The sequence below is a fragment of the Crotalus tigris genome, unplaced genomic scaffold (genome assembly GCF_016545835.1).
Source record: "Crotalus tigris isolate CLP2741 ecotype Arizona unplaced genomic scaffold, ASM1654583v1 scf7180000018548.2558034, whole genome shotgun sequence".
NCBI classification, from domain to species: domain Eukaryota; kingdom Metazoa; phylum Chordata; class Lepidosauria; order Squamata; family Viperidae; genus Crotalus; species Crotalus tigris.
The window spans coordinates 1,149,304-1,168,920 of record NW_024097071.1 but is presented as its reverse complement, the minus strand read 5'-3'; the positions used below and the strand labels follow the sequence as shown (position 1 = coordinate 1,168,920).

Below are 19,617 nucleotides of genomic sequence, written 5' to 3'. Positions count from 1 at the left end.
TTAGTGAATATTTGGCAGCCTACTAATCTTTTTAATGAGAATATAGTTTGTTTTTTCCACACATAAGAATTGTTCTAAGCTAGCTTCCCCCCCTGCTAATTCATTAATATCTAGAGTTAACTCTTAGATATAGATGTTAATATAATTTCAGACCATGCTTCTGTGAAATTACAGCTTTTTAAATGGTTCTTGAATGTGGTTTGTTGAATGATATAAATGTTATAAAACAGAGAACAATGCCTTGGTATGATTACTGCTAAAAGTTTTATTTATTTATACATTTTTATTTTAATCCTCTTAGGGTTAAACTCTGGGAGGCAAACAAATAAAAACAAAGAATTAATTAAAGCAAATATTAGCTAAAATCACATCAAGACTCAGTAAAAACATAAACTGTTAGACACTCCCCTCACACAACTAACATCTCACCATCAATGCCTGGTGGAAAAGCCAGATCTTCATGGCCTTGCAAAAAGCCAATAGAGTAGGAGCCACCCATATTTCAGGGTGGAGGCTAATTCACAGGGCAGATGTCATAAAAAGAAGGCAAGTTTTTGGGGACCTGCTAGACAGCACTGTTATAGGGAATACATCTGCTCTGCCAGAACATTGATATGAGATTGAATTACCACTATGCCAAAAAGAAAGTAAAACAATGAGTATTGTTCAGATCCATTGCTGAATCGATATAGATCTTTGGTGTTTGCAAAAAATGAACTGAACAAGTACCAACATATATTTTCATACTTTGCACAAAACAACAATATTGTGGAGAGGGAGTAAAATATATTCTTATTAGATCAGTAAATACTATTGTGTATTCTATTCAGAATACACAGTAGAATGTGTCATTAATAATTTTGAATTTTATTCAAAATATACTAATTAAACAAAAGATTAGATTTTCTTTTACACTAAATAGTTTTGCCATATTGATGTCAGCAGTTAGTTACTAATTCACTTCAAAAAACTGTTATTACAAATAAACCTATAAAACTGGCAAATAGTTTCCATTAGAGTATATTCCATTAGATATAAAAAGTATATGGAACTTTTATGTCATACCTTGCTAGAGTTGCATGGTAAACCTTTTTCAATAAGTCCTGACTTTCAAATTTTAATGAGCTATCACAGATATTCTAAATATAGCACGAATTTCTAATGACAGAACCTAGAGTGGATTTATACAGGGATGTCAAATTTCTAACAATATCAGACAATAGCACAAAATAGGTAAGATCCAGAGTTATAATAGTTTTGAGTTCTTTGATAACATTTTCTTGGAAATTTAAGAAGTCTATGTTAAAATGTTATAAATTGCTTCAAAGTTTTAAATTTGGGATTGATAAAATGTATGCAATCTCTTAAGAGTGAATATTAACCATATGCTTTCTTCTTTGTTAAATTTATAAAGAAGGATGCCCTAAGATACTGTTCTTTTTCTACTTTGCCTTTAGAATCACTTGGTTGCATAATCAGAAATTCTAAAAATATTAAGGCTATCATGGTGGATACAAATGTGAGTTCTAGTCCTCCCTTGGGCATGAGAGTTTGCTAGGTAGCTTTTGGCCAGACACTCTCTCTTCCTACTTGAAGATAGACTAGGACTTGGATTTCCCTGTTCAACTCCTTAATTACTACATCACAGTGGCTGGCTGTGTGTATATGCATATATATATAAATCTTATATGTAATCATTTTGAACTCTTATTTCCCTTCAGAGACTTTGGACACAAAACTCATTTGTAGCAGAGAAGCTCCATCTTGTTTAGCTATTATAGAACAAAGGAAGGAGAACTTGCTAACCATTTGTAGCAATTCATTGTTTATGCATGTGGGACAAGGAGGATGCTGGGGTAATAATATTTTTGCAATTGTTGTCTTTATAAATATTTTACAATTATATAAAAGATAATCTTAGAAATTATTATGATTTAAGTTTGAAGCTGATTCTGTTGAATGTGTATTTTTTATTAATTTATCACAATAAAATAAAATATCCATAGACTAGGACTGGGCAGCCAGGATATTTCTCGCTCCATCACTTGCAGAGTGGCCATTTCTTTTCTTCTCTTGCTTGCTTGAATGTAGCTATTCCAACTCCTCTCCCACCCATTTTGTATATTTTGCCAATTCAATGTCTACAATCCCAGCATTTCAGCTGGATTTTTCTGGATGCTAACTCTATTTAGGTAAGAAAAACCAAATGCACAGGTATAGTATAGGGGATACCTTGCTCAATAGTAGTAACTGTGAGAGGGATCTCGGAGTCCTAGTGGACAATCATTTAAATATGAGCCAGCAGTGTGCTGCAGCTGCCAAAAAAGCCAACACAGTGCTAGGCTGCATTAACAGAGGGATAGAATCAAGATCACGTGAAGTATTAATACCACTTTACAATGCCTTGGTAAGGCCACACTTGGAATACTGCATCCAGTTTTGGTCACCACAATGTAAAAAAGATGTTGAGACTCTAGAAAGAATACAGAGAAGAGCAACAAAGATGATTAGGGAACTGGAGGCTAAAAAATATAAGGAACGGTTGCTAGAATTGGGTATGTCTAGTTTAACGAAGAGAAGGACGAGGGGAGACATGATAGATGTGTTCCAATATCTCTGGGGCTACCACAAAGAAGAGGGAATCAAGCTATTTTCCAAAGTGCCTGAAGGCAGGATAAGAAGCAACGTGTAGAAACTAACCAAAGAGAGAAGCAACCTAGAACTAAGGAGAAACTTCCTGACAGTTAGAACAATTAACCAGTGGAACAACCTGCCTCCTGAAGCGGCGAATGCTCCAACACTGGAAGTTTTGAAGAAGAGACTGGACAGCCATTTGTCCGAAATAGTATAGGGTTTCCTGCCTGAGCAGGGGATTGGACTAGATGACCTCCAAGGTCCCTTCCAACTTTATCATTATTATCTATGGCTGAAGAACGAAGGTGACTCTTTTGCCAGTGTAAATAATCCAGTGGCAAGAGATCCCTTTGTATTTTCTGCTCTGTCTGGACAGATATTTAATAACATTCCCAGTAATTATTTTCTTGTTCGTCTATAAAATCCAAGGTTAGTCAGGGGGAGGATGTCATTCACTCAGCTTCACAAACTTTAAACTATGTAGGCCAAGAGTCATAACCCAATTTCACTCCAATTGATAGCCAATATATTGCAATGATTGTTCTGCTAGAGCAGGCATGTCAAACTTACATCACATGACGTCACACAACGTATCACGACTTTTTGCCCATTGCTGGCAATGGGGTAGGCACGGTTTTGTGATGCATCCAGCCCACGGGCCGGCAGTTTGACACGCCTGTGCTAGAGAGATCCCATTTAGCTAAAAGCTTCATGTGCTGATTGTAGCCACTCAAATGACTGTCATGAGAATGAATTTAATAACATGCTCTTAGAATTCAAAAAAAGGTAAACATGTAGTAAATCAAATATATTCTTAATTAGAAAAGGTAATGTGTTTTAATGTCATAAACAATTTATTTATTATGGCAGTAGCTTTCAACATGGATGCAGAATGCTTTGGTTGTTTTGTAAGTTCTTCAGTATGAACTTTAACCTTGAACTACAAGTAGTCCTTGACTAATGACCGTTCAGCAACTATTTGAAGTTATGATGGTGGTGAAAAAAGTGACCTACAACCAATCCTCACACTTATGACTTTCACAGAGTCCTTGCTGTCACATGATTGTGATTTGGACACTTGGCAACCAATATGTATTTACGACAGAATCCCAGGGTCATGCGATCACCATTTCCAACCTTCCGGTTGGATTCCAACATGCAAAGTTGGTGAGGAAAGCTCAATTTGCTTAACAACCATGGCAACGATTGTACAGTTGAGTGTGGTCATGCCATGACTTACTTAAGAGTATCATGGTGGAAGTTCTGATCCCAATTGTAGTTGTTAAGTCCACTACAACCTGTACTTTCAGGTACACTTCCATAGAAATATGCATGATTTCTAAAATTAAATATTGTTCCCAACTGAAGCCATATAGCTGTGTCACTTAATTTTGCTATAGCTTTTCAATGCTTATTGGTAAATACAACCATCTAGCATCCCATATCTAGGATTTTTTTTTTTTTTTTACTTAGCATTGGGAAGGCAGAGAAAGAAATCAGAGTAATGTCTTCTCCGTTTTAAGAATAAATACAGGGACCAACTGTAACCAGTTTTGAAATTGTTCAGACCTAAACCTTAATTGAAAGCAAAGATGTGTTGATAAATATGCTTTTCTCACTGCTTGTTATAACAATTTGAGACATTTTGTTTCCAAATCCATACATTTTGCTAAGTGCAAAAATGAATATTTAGAAATCTTTGTATTAGATACAAATTTCTTTTGTATCTAAAACTATCCTATATCCAAAAGACAAAGAGCCATTATTTAATATGGTTGTTTTCAGATAAGTGGCTATAACGTTACAATCTCAGAATCAGTCTGATCCAGCTAAGGATATCTGTGTGTATAAGCAAGTCTGGACTCAAGAAAATGATATAAATTTTCAGTGCCTAAAAATATCTGTCTGCATTTTTTTCTCTAAGATACAGAATATATATCTTGCCTACACTGAACTTCAAGGAGCCAGACACAATCTACAAGTCCTTGACTTACAACAGTTTGTTTAGTGACCATTCAAAGTTTCAATGGGACTGAAAAAAGTGACTTATGACCGTTTTTCAGACTTACAACCCATCGTGTGTAATTTACATTCGGATGCTTGGCAACAGGTTCATATTTATGATGGTTGCCGTGTGCCGCCATCATGTGATCCCCTTTTGCAACCTTTTGACCAGCAAAGTCAAGGGGAGAAGCCAGATTCACTTAACAACCGTGTTCCTAACTTAACTGCAGTGATTCACTTAACAAATGTTGCAAGAAAAGTCATAAAATGGGGCAAAACTCACTTCGCAAATCTCTCACTTAGCAACAGAAGTTTTGGGCTCAATTGTGGTCATAAGTCGAGGACTACTTGTATTTTGAAAATGCAGCTAGAGCAGAGTCAGGGTGTTTGACTAATTATTTGAACTCTGGCCAAATCCATTATTTTTTGTGGGGGCACAGGGAGGAAAACATATTTCCATACAACCATAATTAATTCTAACTTGAATTTCAACTACTGGCACCGAGTCGACTAGCATTTTAACCAATAGTGAAATTATATAATTAATGTTTGAGAAGTTTTTCTTACTTCCTAGGGGAGGGGGAACACAAATTTGTCTTAAAACTTGCTTCAAACCCTATGACAAGTACAACTGTGCTTAACAGCAGTATACAAATACCAAAAAAGTACTTTCCCTTCAATGTTAGTTATGTATGTTGTAAGCAAAATGATTAATGCAGTAAGAAATATATTCTACAGCTAAAAATGAAATAATGTAAAACAAATATAAAAATATCAAAGGCAGCTTATTTGAAAGGTTTTCAGTTGTGCTTAGGAATATAACCTATTTTCTGAAGCTATACTCTCACTTTGTAGACACAAGTAATTTCCTAGGCATCTACTGGGTGCTGTCCTTCTATAGAGATTGTCTGTCACATTTTAAGAGTGAAGCATTGTGTTAGCATAAATTTCAGTCATTCTGAAAAGCAAACATGAAAAAGTTACAGTGCCAGTATCATCATTAAATTATAATTTGAATGCATAATTTTGTTCGTATAAAGTCCAGCTGGTAACAGTAGCCTTGAACACAATCAAAATAATTAGAATACACATTTGAGCCACTTTCCAGACTTTCCTGCGATACAGCTAACAAAGAACATAATCTGTGAAGGCACTAAAATTATTGCCTCTACAGCCAAGCACTCTTGTAAAATATTCTTAGTGTTTTCTTTGACTGAAAGTTTAAATAAAATTTAGCAATGTAGATATTTATTGGGAGTTATTCTTAACTCAAGACTATTTGACAGTTGCTTTTCTAATTAGTAGTATGCACATACAATAGTAGTAAATACCAATTCTCATGCTCATGTTTGACTAAAGCCCTTATCAGAAACAAATATTCATGACAGAGTCAACAAATGACTCTTATCAGAGAATATCAATTTTTTTGGCAGATATAACTAATAATACAGCCAATTTACTGTGCTGTATTTTTCTGTGGAGATGCTAAACAGCACCTTACAATTCATAAAGAAATATTTGCCACATGAACCTGAGCAATAAATGACCTATTGGGAGTATTCTTATCATCTTAACATCAATGTGAGAAATAGATCCCAAAATAATTATAATTCAGATTGTGATAAAGTGCCTTTTTGTAATCCAGTCAGTTATTGCACTTGTGAGGACTAGGAAACCTTTTAAACTCTCCTGTTCCAAGGCAGTTAGCATTCAAATTATTGTATTGTTATTTTGTTAAAGTCACTAGTATAAGGTAGCTATTAGAAAAATATATTGCAATAATCAATTGAAATTCTGAGTACTTTACTTTCTGAGTTTCTTATTCCCAGTCACAACAAAGTAATTATCATCCTGTTTTGACTTTACTGTGGAATCCTTTAACCTAATCTGTGTTCCTTTAGTTAGAACAGTTGCAGCTTTTCCTTTTAAAACAGAATCCTTAATGGTTGAATCAACGTCTTTATCATTCTTTTGGGAGACTTTGACCTGTGCCTGACTTTTGATGTTAGCCTTTAATGTCTTTTTCTTTGTCCCATTTAGGGTTGATGTTTGAGGAAGACGCACAATAGATAATGGCATACGATCAGAATGTGTTGTTACATCAGCTGTTACCTGTGTTTTCATCCTGCTATTTTGAACTGGTCTCTTCTTGGCTGAAGAATTATTAACAGGTGAAAATGAATTTTTACTCTTTACATCTACTGTAGATGTCTGCTCAGCTGCTTTATCATTTGTAAGAGAGGAATTAGAACTCAGCTGTTTGGGGCCAAGACCAGTTTTCTGTTTGGTCTGCTTACTTTCCAGTTTCCCTCTGTGTGAATAAAACTGTGTGGGTAATGTTTGACTGTTATTTTGGGAAATTATTTTTGTAGGCATTGCAGAAGATGTTTGAGGACAAGACGGCTTAGACACATTTAAGTTTCTGTTAATTATTTTTACAGATTTTGCTGAGGTTTTTGAAAGAGGCATACATTTGTCTACAGTTCTGAGCCCAGCTGCACTATTAGGAGAATGATGTTCTAGAGAGCCTATCCTTGTAGCCAACTTTGAAAGTTTATTGGTTGAACAACCTAGAGCAGGATGTTGTACGGTTGGAGAATTTTGGGAACATGCAGGCTTGATAGATGATACAGTACATTTCTGAAGAGATGCTGATGGTGTTGTAGCAGTTCTCCCCTGAGCTGATGATGAGCACTTATTTATAGTTTGTCTGTATTTTGAAACAGATGTAAGGTTATGAGAAGGTGGAGCTGGCTTTTTTGAAACTGGTTTTGATGATTTGGAAAATGACTGAATGTTATTTACTAAAGAATCTTTTAATTTGGGGTGGTCTGTACGTGAGGAATGCTTTACTGCTTCTGAAGAAGAAAGAACTGTTGGTTGGGAAAACTTACATCCTGCCTGTTTCCTATTACCTACACGAGGATTTTTTGAAACTGAAGCCACAGTAGAGACCTTTGAACTCTGTTTATGATAGGCATCAATGGCAGATATGGGATTCATGAGTGGAGGCTGTGGAGGTCTAGCAGATGAATCAGAAACTGTATCACCAGAGGCACCTTTTTGAAATGACAAAATCTTTTGTTCCAACGTTGCAAACTGAAGCATTCGGCAAGGATCATACTTGAGAAGAAAACCTTGAAGAGTATCCCAGCCTCCACCAACACGTACCATTACATGTTTGCCATGTAACATCTAATAGAAAAGGAGATAAAAGATTTATTGATTATAACTGATTGCAACATAGGTATTGCATGAAATATTAAAATGGTTTTAATATTCAGTTTTCCCATTTGCCATCAATATTTAGAAAGCAATAGAAATATTGTGCACACACACCACACAAAAACAACTGCTGATCAAGAGATACAGAGGAGTACAAGCTGCCCAGCATTATGGCAGCAAAGAGAAAGAATGATTGCTGAAGTATTTCCAAGCATCAGTAACAGTGGGATATTTTCAGATAGGCAATGAAATTAGGCAGATAATATAACTAAGGTAAGGTACTAGCAATTAAATTACAGTATATTGTCATCTTTTGAAAAGGAATAAATTCCCATCCAATTAAGACTGATGCTTAAGTGACAGAGCAAAATCACTGAAAACTTGTACTTACTCGAATGAACAGTATTTTGTCTCCCAATCTATAGCGCCCTTCAGACAAATACTCAATTGAAAATCTATGAGAGCAGCTACAAGGAGGATCTTCAGCAATATGCTTAACCTACATTGTACAAAGATGCTGTTATCTTTATATAATATATATTAAAAACAACACTAAATGTGAATTACACAATCTGGACCTGCCCCCAAGAGGGTGTTTTGAGCCAGCAGGATTTATTTCTCTTGGCAGCATGCTCCCCAGTTATGAATGGGAGCTACTAGGAATGACTCAAGAGGACTTTTGGATGACCATGGATGTACCTCAGAAGAGGACCTAGAAGGTAACAATTCTAAGTGGGAGTAGTCAGAATGTCGAGTCTCCATCTTTTTCCTTTCTACTGTTTGCTTTTTAAGAATGCCTAGATTTTAACTGCACATTTTGACATTTTTTGATGTCTACTTTTAAACGTTAATGTACTGGTTGGATGCTGATTCAAATTAACCCTCTGCTAGATCTTAAAGTGGCTTTTTAATGTTCTTTTTATTGTCTGATTAGCTTCTGTAGAACAATTTTGTCTCTTCTGCATGGAAGCTTCGGAAACTCCAATGAATTTTTTTTTTTGATTTACATTAGTACTGAACTTTCACTACAGTGATTTTGTATTTTATAAATTTATCAAGAAATACTGTTCTTAATTTTTTTTTAACTTTTGATAAAAAATCTCTCCTTTATTGCTGAAAGCTCTTCTCATTCATTTTTTAGTTTAATATGTTATGGTGCTCTCCTCGTCTTTGAGAGGAACTGTTTACGACTGACTGTAAAGTTTCAGCTGTAAAAGTATTTTGGATTACAGGTAGTCCTCGATTTACAACAGTTCATTTAGTGGTCGTTCAAAGTTACAACAGCACTGAAAAAAGTGACCAATGACTGTTTTTCACACTTACGACCATTGCAACATCCCCATGGTCACGTGATCAAAATCTGGATGCTTGGAGACTTCCGGTTCGCGGAGACTCTAGTCGCACGGGGAGACTCGTCTCCTCGGCGGCTAGCTTTCCCTCCACCGGTCGACTCTTATACGGGTCGAAAGCTGCCCTGGAGGGTGCGATTTCCGTCGAAGAGGCTTCGGCTTGGCTGCGGAGGAGCGGCAGCTCCTCCAGCTGTCCAGGCGATCTCTGAGGGCCGACGGAGAAGAAGATTGGCCAGTAAAATGGCCGATCATCCTGCTGCTTCAAACCACAAGTCAAGAACATCTAAGCTGTAAGAGCTCCCGTAGTGAATCCAAGTGAGATTTTTCCTTGTTACTCTCTCTACTTGACTTTGTTTTTTGCCTGTAAGAGCCTTGTTGGAATTATTTCCCTGGCTAGAGAAAGCAGCTTTTATATTTTTGGGAAAGAAGGCGTTTTACAAGATTAAAATTTACTTTCATATTTTTTGGGATACCGAAAACTCTCTCTTTTTTGTTCTGCTAAGAACTATACTATCACCTGGTGTTGGAAGATTATTTCTTCTTTCACACTATACTTTTAAAGATAGAAACAAAGCAATGCTGTCTGGAAAAGACTCTTTTTTTAACCTACTGAGGACATCTAGTGGCAAAAATTTAATATTGCATCTTCTGGTTACTTCTTTGAAATTAGACTAGACCTGACCTTCAAATCATTTTTGGAAAAAGATAAGCTGAGCTGTGGGAATTGTGGGGGTGGATATAGACTAACTCTTACCAAATACAGCCTCCACAAACAAAGCAAAACAAAACAAAACTACTACTAACTATTATCAAAATGGAGAAATTGCATTCACAATTAAACTATAAGCTTATACTGGAAAAGATACATGAGGCCACTACAGAAATTTGTGCCATATTGAAAGAATCTAGTTCAGAACTAAGATCCAGAACTTTCACTTCAAACATTCAAATGGATGACCAGGCTACACCTGACTATTTTATAAACCAAATTATATTAGAATAATCATTGATAAGAAAATGAAAGTTAGTGGGGCAACACTGGAGAACGGGGGTTATGATAAGATAACTGCAATGAAATCTTGTGACGTAGGAGAAAGCAATGAGATGGCAACTGTGAAAAAGGACTATGGAAAGAGGGAAGGTGGGAGGAGAACGAGGAGGGGGAGTATCAGGAAGGAGGATGAGGAAAACAAACAGCGAAAATGTACAGGCTCCCCCAATCCACGGCCACATGAGGAGGGGGGGTGGGGGCATAGATACAAACAAGGAAAGCAAGAAAATAATGATCAGCAACACGGAAACTACGATCAGAGTGCAAGTGGATTGGCTGGGACCTGTAACGAAGTCCAGAAGCCAGGCGCAAAGAACGCCATATCCATAAATAGCCTCTCCCATCGACTGGAAGCTACCCTGACGATGCTGGCAGTTGCTGGCGAAAGCTTGGTATTTTAACATTAAAACTTTTTATAGTTTTATATTTCCTGGTGTTCTTGCATTTTTGCTAGTTAAACATACATACATACATACATACATACATACACACATACAGGAGTGTGATTATTAGAATAGATATTTTAAACAGATTAAGAATGTATTGGATTGTACTTATGTAGCGTTTGGGAAATATAAAATCATTATGTACTGGAATTGAAAAAATGATGACTGTTTAGATTGGGATGCTTTTAATAATTTATGGAATGTTTTAAATTACTAGGATGGATTTCTTATATGACAACAAAGACATGATAAGGCATGATAAGTAATTAGAGAAAATTTGAATTTTGTTTAATGAATTTGAATGAATTTAGGTTTAATATTATCTCGTTATTTTAAAGAGATGGATTGACTTTGGGATTACATATATTTAGGGCTGATCAATATTTTATTGCTATTAGGATATCTATTGTGTAGTGGAAGAAGAAATAAATCAGATTGGTGATAATATGAGGGATGTGAGAGACTAAGAATTAGAATTGATAATTTCTTGTTTTAAATTTAAGTTATTGTAATTGTAAACTGATAAAGTTATAATACAGGTTTAATAGTGATAGAAATTTAAAATAGAAGGGGCGTTGTCTTACCTGAATGCCTTTTCTCAGCATGAGGAATGTAGACTCCACGGATGGGTTGATTTAGTCTTCTAGCCCAATCAGACCAAACAATCAAAGTTGCCACGCCTCTGCAGGGTCTGACCATGCCCCAGTTTCGAAAGGGCGAAGCGAATGATTGTGTGACGAGATGGCTCTGAACTGCTGACACTAACCTAGCTGCTAGTAATAATCAGGGAGGGGGTGGAGTCTACATTCCTCATGCTGAGAAAAGGCATTCAGGTAAGACAACGCCCCTTCTCCAGCATGTAGAGGAATGTAGACTCCACGGATGGGACATACCAAAGCCCCTATGATCCCACGGGTGGGAAGCAGGTTGGTTAAGTGTCGATGCTGAAATGGACCACTTGTTGTAAAACCCAACGGCCAAACGCAGCCTCCGTGGAAGCAAACTTGTCGAGTTTGTAGTGGTGAATGAATGGTGAAGGGGACGACCACGTAGCCGCCTTACAGATGTCCTCTATGGACGCCTGAGTCTGCCATGCCGCCGATGTGGAAGCGCTACGAGTAGAGTGCGCTGTCAGGCGGCTTGGGACAGGTAAAGAGGAAGCCTGGTAAGATTGAGCGATACAGGCCTTGATCCACCTGGCTATAGTAGAGGAGGAAACCTTCTGTCCCTTGGAAGTTGAGTGGAAAGAGACAAACAATGCCTCCGATTTGCGAAAGGAAGCTGTCCTCTTAATGTAATGACGTAATGCCCTATGTACATCTAGGTAATGCCACTGCTTTTCTAGTGCGTGAGAAGGATTGGGACAAAAGTTTGGTAGTACAATGTCCTGAGCCCGGTGAAACAGGGTATTCACCTTGGGAATGAATGAGGGATCTAACTCAGCACCACTCTGTCCTGATAGAAGGTACACAGGTCTTCCCTAACTGAAAGAGAAGCCAGCTCTGACACGCGTCTCGCCGACGTGATGGCTACTAGGAAAGCCACCTTGTGGGACAAAATGTGAAGAGGACAAGACCTTATAGGTTCAAAGGGAGACCTAGTGAGTGCCTGCAGAACACGAGGTAGTTCCCAAGATGGATACCTGTGTACTACCGGAGGTCTGGTGTTGGAGACTCCTTTCATAAAGGATCGGACCCTGGGATGATGGGACAATGGAGTGGCGTTGGCACAGGTGAACACCGTGGAAAGAGCGGCCACCTGTCTACGCAAGGTGTTCGGGCTAAGCCTTTATCCACTCCATCCATGAGGTATTCAAGAATCACTGGAATAGTGACAGAAGAGATAGACAAACCCTTACAGGTACACCAGTCACAGAAGTTCTTCCAAGTGGCATCATAGATTCGGTTCGTCGCCGGCCATCTGGAAGCTTGGATCATAGCTATCACCCTTGAGGAGTAAGATCCGCACATCAGGAACTGGCGCTCAGATGCCAGACGGCTAGTTGTAGCCACTGTGGGTTCAGATGGCATATGGCCCCCTGTGTTAGAATTATCCTCTCTGGAGGGATTTGCCAAGGGGGGGCTACGGCGAGGTTCATGAGATCCGTGAACCATGGACGCCTCGGCCAATACGGGGCCACAAGGATTAGCTCCGCCTGTTCCTGTAACAGCTTCCTGATGACAGCCGGGATCAAGGGAAGGGGTGGAAATGCATATAGAAGGCCCGCCGGCCAAGGGCTGCGGAGGGCATCTGCTCCTTCCGAACCCTGGGATGGGTACCGAGATAGAAACCGGGGAAGCTGGGTGTTTGGGCCGACCAAAACGGTGAGTTATCTCCCGAAAGAGATGGAGATGTAGACGCCACTCTGAATGATCTATCGTAGATCAACTCAGAAAATCTGCCTGGTCGTTTTCCACCCCTGAAATGTGTTCTGCCTTTAGGGACAACAGATTCTGTTCCGCCCATGACCCCAGACACTGGGCCTCGGACATTAGAATCCGTGATCGAGTGCCGCCCTGCCTGTTGACATGGGCCTTTGCCACCACGTTGTCTGTCAGAACCAGCACGTGGCGGCCTGCCAACTTCTTGTGGAAATGGCGAAGTGCTAGGTGTATGGCTCTGAGCTCTAACCAATTGATATTTTTCTTGAGATCCCGTTGAGACCACCGTCCCTGGGCGAATTGAGATTGCAGATGTGCCCCCCATCCAAACAGACTGGCGTCTGTGATCAAGGTTACCCGAGTCGGTTCTCTGAACAGGGATCCTTTGGACAGTGCTGGGGACAACCACCAGATGAGGGACATGAGTGTCTGTGGTGGGACTCGCACCCTCTGTGGAAAACATGCTACACCCCATTTCTGGTAAGGGAGTAGAAACCACTGTAGTTGTCTCGTATGAAGCCTGGCCCAAGGCACTATGGCAATACATGAGATCAGTTTCCCTAACAGCTGTGACAGCAGGAGCAGGGTTACACGTTTCTCCTTGCGCATCCTGGTGACCATCGTACGTATGCTGAGCTGACGCTCCTGAGACAGGAAAACTCGGCACTGGCTGGTGTCTATTATTGCGCCTAGGTGGAGCAAACGGTTTGTTGGGATCAGATGGCTCTTTGGGAAGTTGATCATAAATCCATGATCCTGGAGTGTCTTGATCGTCAGTGCCACGTCTGAACGGGCGTTCAGTGCCGAGGATGACTGGATTAGGATATCGTCCAAGTAGCACTGAACGCGGACTGGTACCAACCTGAGCTGTGCGGCGAGAACCGCCAGGATTTTGGTGAAAACCCTTGGAGCTGATGATAGGCCGAATGGCAGGGCCCTGTACTGATAGTGATGGTTGGAATACCTGAATCTGAGGAAACGCCTGTGATTTGGATGTATGGGAACGTGCAGGTAAGCTTCTGTCAGATCTATGGATGTAAGAAAATCCCCCGGCCGAATACTGCCCAGAATAGAATGAAGAGTTTGCATCTTGAATTTTTGGTAAATTAGGTACCGATTTAGAGCCTTGAGGTCTAGGATCGCCCTCCATCCTCCTGAGGGTTTTGGTACCACGAACAGGATGGAGTAGAAACCCAGTCCCCATTGATCTGGGGGTACCCGCTCTATTGCCTCTATGCTTAACAGATGACAAATGGCCTCCTCCATGAGACCTTGTTTCACGGGATTTCTGGATAGGGGGCAGGAGATGAAGCGCCGAGGTGGGAGTGTGAGGAACTCCAGAGACAGTCCATCTCTGATAGTGGTTAGAACCCAATTGTCCGTGGTGGTACTTTCCCATTTGTGGAAATATAGTGCCAGTCTTCCGCCAACGGGAGGAATCCGCCTCAAGTCACTTTGACTTTCGGAAAGGATGAGCTCCTCTGCCGCGAAGGGGGCTCTTAGCCTGGAATTGTGGCTTTGGCTTGTCTCTGTAGCCGGACCGGTCCGATGAGCGGTCCGGCCCTGCTTGAAAGGGCCGATACCCGCTCCATGTAGTTCGGTCTGAGCCAGACTTGAACGACGGACGCCGGTTGTATGGAGAAAAACGTCTGCCCGTTTTTTTGACAACATGAGCTAGTACTTTCAACTTTTCTTTGTTTTCAGTCAGGTAAGGAGTGAGAGCCTCTCCAAAAAGGCGACCCTTATGATATGGTGCCGCAGCTACTCTCCATTTGTGCCTGGTATCGGCCTTCCAATTTTTTTAGCCAGAATATTTGGCCGACTGCAGAGACACATCCGCCATGTATTCCAGTGCGGCCCTTAGTTTAGTGACATCCTGGTGAACCCTTACCTCGTCTGGGGATAATCTGGCCTGTAATTCCCTGAGCCAGATTAATGCAATTCTAGCAAAAAAGGAGTTAGATGTTGAGGCTCTTATAGCTCAAGCCGATGCCTGATGGGTCCTTTTGAGGGAAATCTCAGACTTCTTGTCCTCAGCCTTAAGGGCCTCCGACATATCTCCTGGGATTTTGGTGTCTGACAGTATGGGGGCGAGAACCTCGTCTACACTCGGAACTTTGAGGACATCGTTGAGGGAAGGGACCGTATCTAAGAGCTTACGATCTAATCCCCCAAGAGCAGAGAAACTTCCAGGACATCCCCACTGATCCTGAATGGATTTGAGAAACATAGGGGGGCAAGGTATCTGTAGGTTCTTCTTGACCGGTTCCAGAAACAGTGGGTCAGAACTCTGTCCAGAGTCCTGATCGGTCGTCTGTGGTTTCACAGGTTCAATTTTTCCGATGACATAGGCCTTTTGTAAAAGAGGATAGAAGGAATTTGGATTAAACACCCCTACCATAGGAGTGGCCTCCGCCTGAATGTCTTCCCCGTCTGACCACATGCCTTCTTCCGGAATCTGAGCAGAAAAATCTGATATCTCACTCCCTTCAGATTGAGGTGGAGAACCGTGATCTGAAATCACATACTCCCTGGGATGCCTAGTTTCCGTGGGCGTAGGGGGGGTTGACGGTCCTTGGACCGGAATGGCCCTCCCTGAAGCCGCCATTGCCTGAACCACCGCCTGTGAGATCATGGCTTGGAGCTGGACAGTAAATGAAGGATGTTCGGGGCCCCGAAGACCCGCCACCATCGGCGTGAAAGATGCTGAAGGGATTGGGGGAGGGACGACTGTAGTAACTCAGTATCACAGTCTGGAATATTACCAGATAAAATGGAGTGAGAGACTCAAGGTATTTTCCCTATGTCCACTAGGCAACCTGAGATGGTGCCTATTAAGCAGCTGAGTGAAGATCTAAAGGAATGTAATTAGAACTCCTATTCCCCCCCCCCCACTTAGGGAGAATCACCAAATAAGTAAGTTACTTCGTGACTGAAAAGGCTGTAATTAGGACAAAGCAGTCAATTTAATGTGTGTGATCGGGCGGAGCCCAAAATGGCGGCCGGGACAATCTGATGAGAGATGAAACAAGCTGAGAGAAAAGATCCTCTCCTGCAAGTAATCTGGTAATCAGCTCTTTTAGTCAAACAGTTCACCTGCTGGTTTTGTTTTTTTTTTTGGTAATTTACAGCTGACAATCAACAGTAACAAGTACTTGAGTAGTGTGAGGATCGAGCCTTCTAGAGGCTCAAAATGGCGCCCGCAGGTTGTTTGAATTGGTAACAAACCTAAGAAGGTGATTTCAGTTTTCAGCTGAAAATTAGTAGTTTAGCTTCGCAATTCACAGCGAAGATCTTGGGAGGGGGTGGGGGAGGATGGATTGTAATGAGGAGGCAGCAATCTACGATCAGCTGTCTGCCTCTGAAAACTCACGGAGAAGGGAATTGATTAAGAGAGAAGAAATGGTGCAGCACTGAGCTCAGAGTTGAACCAATCCCCCCCCCAGGAAGGAAAAAAAGGATAGAGAAACCACGAATGGCAATAACTACCTTTCTGAATCTAAATTAGGAGCCAAATTCTCATGTGTCTTCAGGGCTGAGACCAAACGAAAACTGGGGCATGGTCAGACCCTGCAGAGGCGTGGCAACTTTGATTGTTTGGTCTGATTGGGCTAGAAGACTAAATCAACCCATCCGTGGAGTCTACATTCCTCTACATGCTGGAGAAATGTAATATTTAAATGTATCATGTTAATTGAGGGGAATAGAGAGGGGATAGTGAAATTTATTGAGTTGTGTTGTTTATATATATTTTTACTTTTGGATGTTTGACCACCCAACCACCACGGTGGGTCCTGAGTACTTTTTCTTAAGATTTTTTAAAAAAAAACAATAAAATGTGTTAAAAAAAATCTGGATGCTTGGCAATTGACTCATATTTATGATGGTGGCAATGTCCCGGGGTCATGTGATCACCTTTTGTGATCTTCTGACAAGCAATGGGGAACACCAGATTCACTTAACAACCGTGTTATTAATTTAACAATTAATGATTAAGTGATTCACTTAAACTGTGGTAAGAAAAGTTGCAAAATGTGACAAAATTCATTTAACAAATGTCTCACTTAGCAACAGAAATTTTGGGCTCAATTGTGGTCGTAGGTCAAGGCCTATCTATATATTAAAATATAGTAAAATGCAACCAATATATCAAGACAAATCTCATGGAAAGCTGGGGAGAAAGAATATTTTTTTCAACTTACAAGTTCAACTTGAAAATTTGGATAAGCTTGATAAAGTAATAATGATTTTAGAACAGTGGTTCTCAACCTTTTTAATGCCAGGACCCCCAACCGGTCGTACGTCGAGGACTACTCAACTGGTGCAGCACCGTTTGCAGAATGGGACTTTTGGCGGGCTCAGCAGGGCAGAGACACCCTGGATAATTCCTATTGGCTTTTGAAAGCCAATAGAATTAGACTCTATTCAAGAGAGTCTATTCTATTGGCTTTCAAAAGCCAATAGAATAAAAGGGAGTAGCACAGCTAAGGAAAAGGGGAAAAAATGGCGGACTGTGTTGTTTGGCGACCCCCGTGAAATGGTCGTTCAACCCCAAATGGGGTCCCAACCCACAGGTTGAGAACCACTGTTTTAGAAGGTGGTAACCAGATTGTAGCTCAGAGTTTTTATATCTGAATTCAAATGCCACTTATCTAGAGCAAAGGTATATATCCTAGGACCCCAGAATGTCACATGATAGTGAAATGGGCAGCAATAAATTGAATCAATAAAAAACAAATGAACTCCCCCTAAGTTCTGGGTGCTGGTTTTAGGAATCCTTCAAAAATTATAGAAGGGAGATGATCTTGAGTAAGCTTGTATTCACAGACCAGGAACATCTATACCAAACAGCACTTTGAAAAGATCAACTACTATTATCTGGTATAATGAGTATCAGTAGCTTTCAATCAAGAGAATCACGCTCCAATTTAAGCATCTCTGTGTTACCTGCACTCTGGATAAGACTTATCCTGATTACATGAATAGTGAGATATCAAACTCCTTTGGTACTAACCAAATTAGTTAGTTGCCATTCATTAGAACTTAACTCTTGTGTGACCATGAATGCTTGTCACTTCAAACTGCCTCATAGTTTTTCCAAGGACAGGCCTATCATCCCTTTGATCCTATCCATCCTATAATCTCATGCATCCTGTCCTGCTGTGTTGTCAATTGACAAACAGAATATCCACATTTCTAGAAGCTAAATTTAGTTTTCCAAGAGGTAATATCAATAGTTGCTTAAAACTACACTACATACAAAAAGCTTGCAACACTACCTGAGAAGGTTAACCAAGACTAATACACATCAGAAATGTAGTGCTTAGACAGGTGGTTTCCTGAGTTGAAAAGGCTTTGAAGGCTTTCTTCTGTGATAAGTCCATGGTCTGACAATAAAATGGCTTCACCTTTCATGCTAATTCACAATTTATAAAGTCGTAAACAAGTAATGGCTGGTTCAGATGTAACAAAAAAATTCAATTAATTTGCTTTATTGTAATCTTGACCAACATTACATAGATAGATTTTTGGTTGGAATGTGATTTGCAGACACCTGGGCTATGTTCATATTTCATGCTAAACATGGTTTGCCTATGATTTATAAGATAATCAAAATTTGCTGTTTTTGTCCAAATGCTAAACTTTAAATACAGTTAATAAACCACAATGGCTTGGCTTGCATAATATGTTATTTCCAAACCAAGCAAGCTTGGACCATTGCATGATCTAGTCATTCAAAATACCTAGAAGATTTACATAATTCACCATTGGGTTACAGATTTCAGAAAGATTTAGATTATAGCTTCATAGGTAGAAATATGCATGCTACTTACTGCTTCATGTAATTCTCCATGCTGGCAACATGATTTGTAGGAAACTATCGGGGTTACACTATCAGAAGACATCAACAAAGTTTCTTCCAATTCAATTTCTTTCTCTAGCTTTACTAATACTGGTGGTTCAACTCCATGTCTATAAAAAGAAAAATGTATAAAATACTACATTTAGAATTCTAACAAAAATCTAAGATAATAACCATAGGGTGAAAATAGCTATTATACTTATGACATATGTAAAACATGAATACTTGAAATCATTGCTATCAAGAAAAAGGAGAATTATCTAGGTTAGCTATAGAACTGGTATTGTTCCCGAGTACTTTTGGGAGTAAGGGTAGAACACAGGAATAAAACATTCTATTGTCCTACGGGTTACTGGCTTCTTCAGTAAAACTTAGTCCCCTACTATGGATTAGTGACAGTAGAGGTTCTTTCATTATCTCACCCAATGGCAAAAGAAGACTTCCTTTTCCACTTGTAGGTGGGAAAATGCAAAATATCCTATGACATCTGGATTGCCTTTCCAGAGAATATAGGATTATAACTGAATGGCTGTGTTTCATAATACTCTTAACTTAAAAATGAGGTTTATCAAGTAATCCATTTTCATGACGTGTACACAAAACCATACACTAATCAAGCGCTAACTGAAATGCACTAGGTTAGTTTGTAGTACCATGTACCTTA

General features: G+C 39.8%; 1 protein-coding gene across 2 annotated transcripts in view; it reads right to left on the bottom strand.

Moving 5' to 3' along the window:
- Window positions 1-4,872: 4,872 nt before the first annotated feature.
- Window positions 4,873-19,617, bottom strand: part of GAS2L3 (growth arrest specific 2 like 3) — a 31,152-nt gene continuing 16,407 nt past the window's right edge. For both annotated transcript variants that reach the window (XM_039354077.1, XM_039354078.1), the window contains 3 exons: window positions 18,925-19,063; window positions 8,255-8,362; window positions 4,873-7,833 (listed from right to left, as the gene is read on the bottom strand). In XM_039354077.1, the coding sequence (XP_039210011.1) occupies window positions 6,442-7,833; window positions 8,255-8,362; window positions 18,925-19,063 (1,639 nt within the window). In that variant the 3' untranslated portion in view covers window positions 4,873-6,441. The remainder of the gene's footprint in view (window positions 7,834-8,254; window positions 8,363-18,924; window positions 19,064-19,617) is intronic.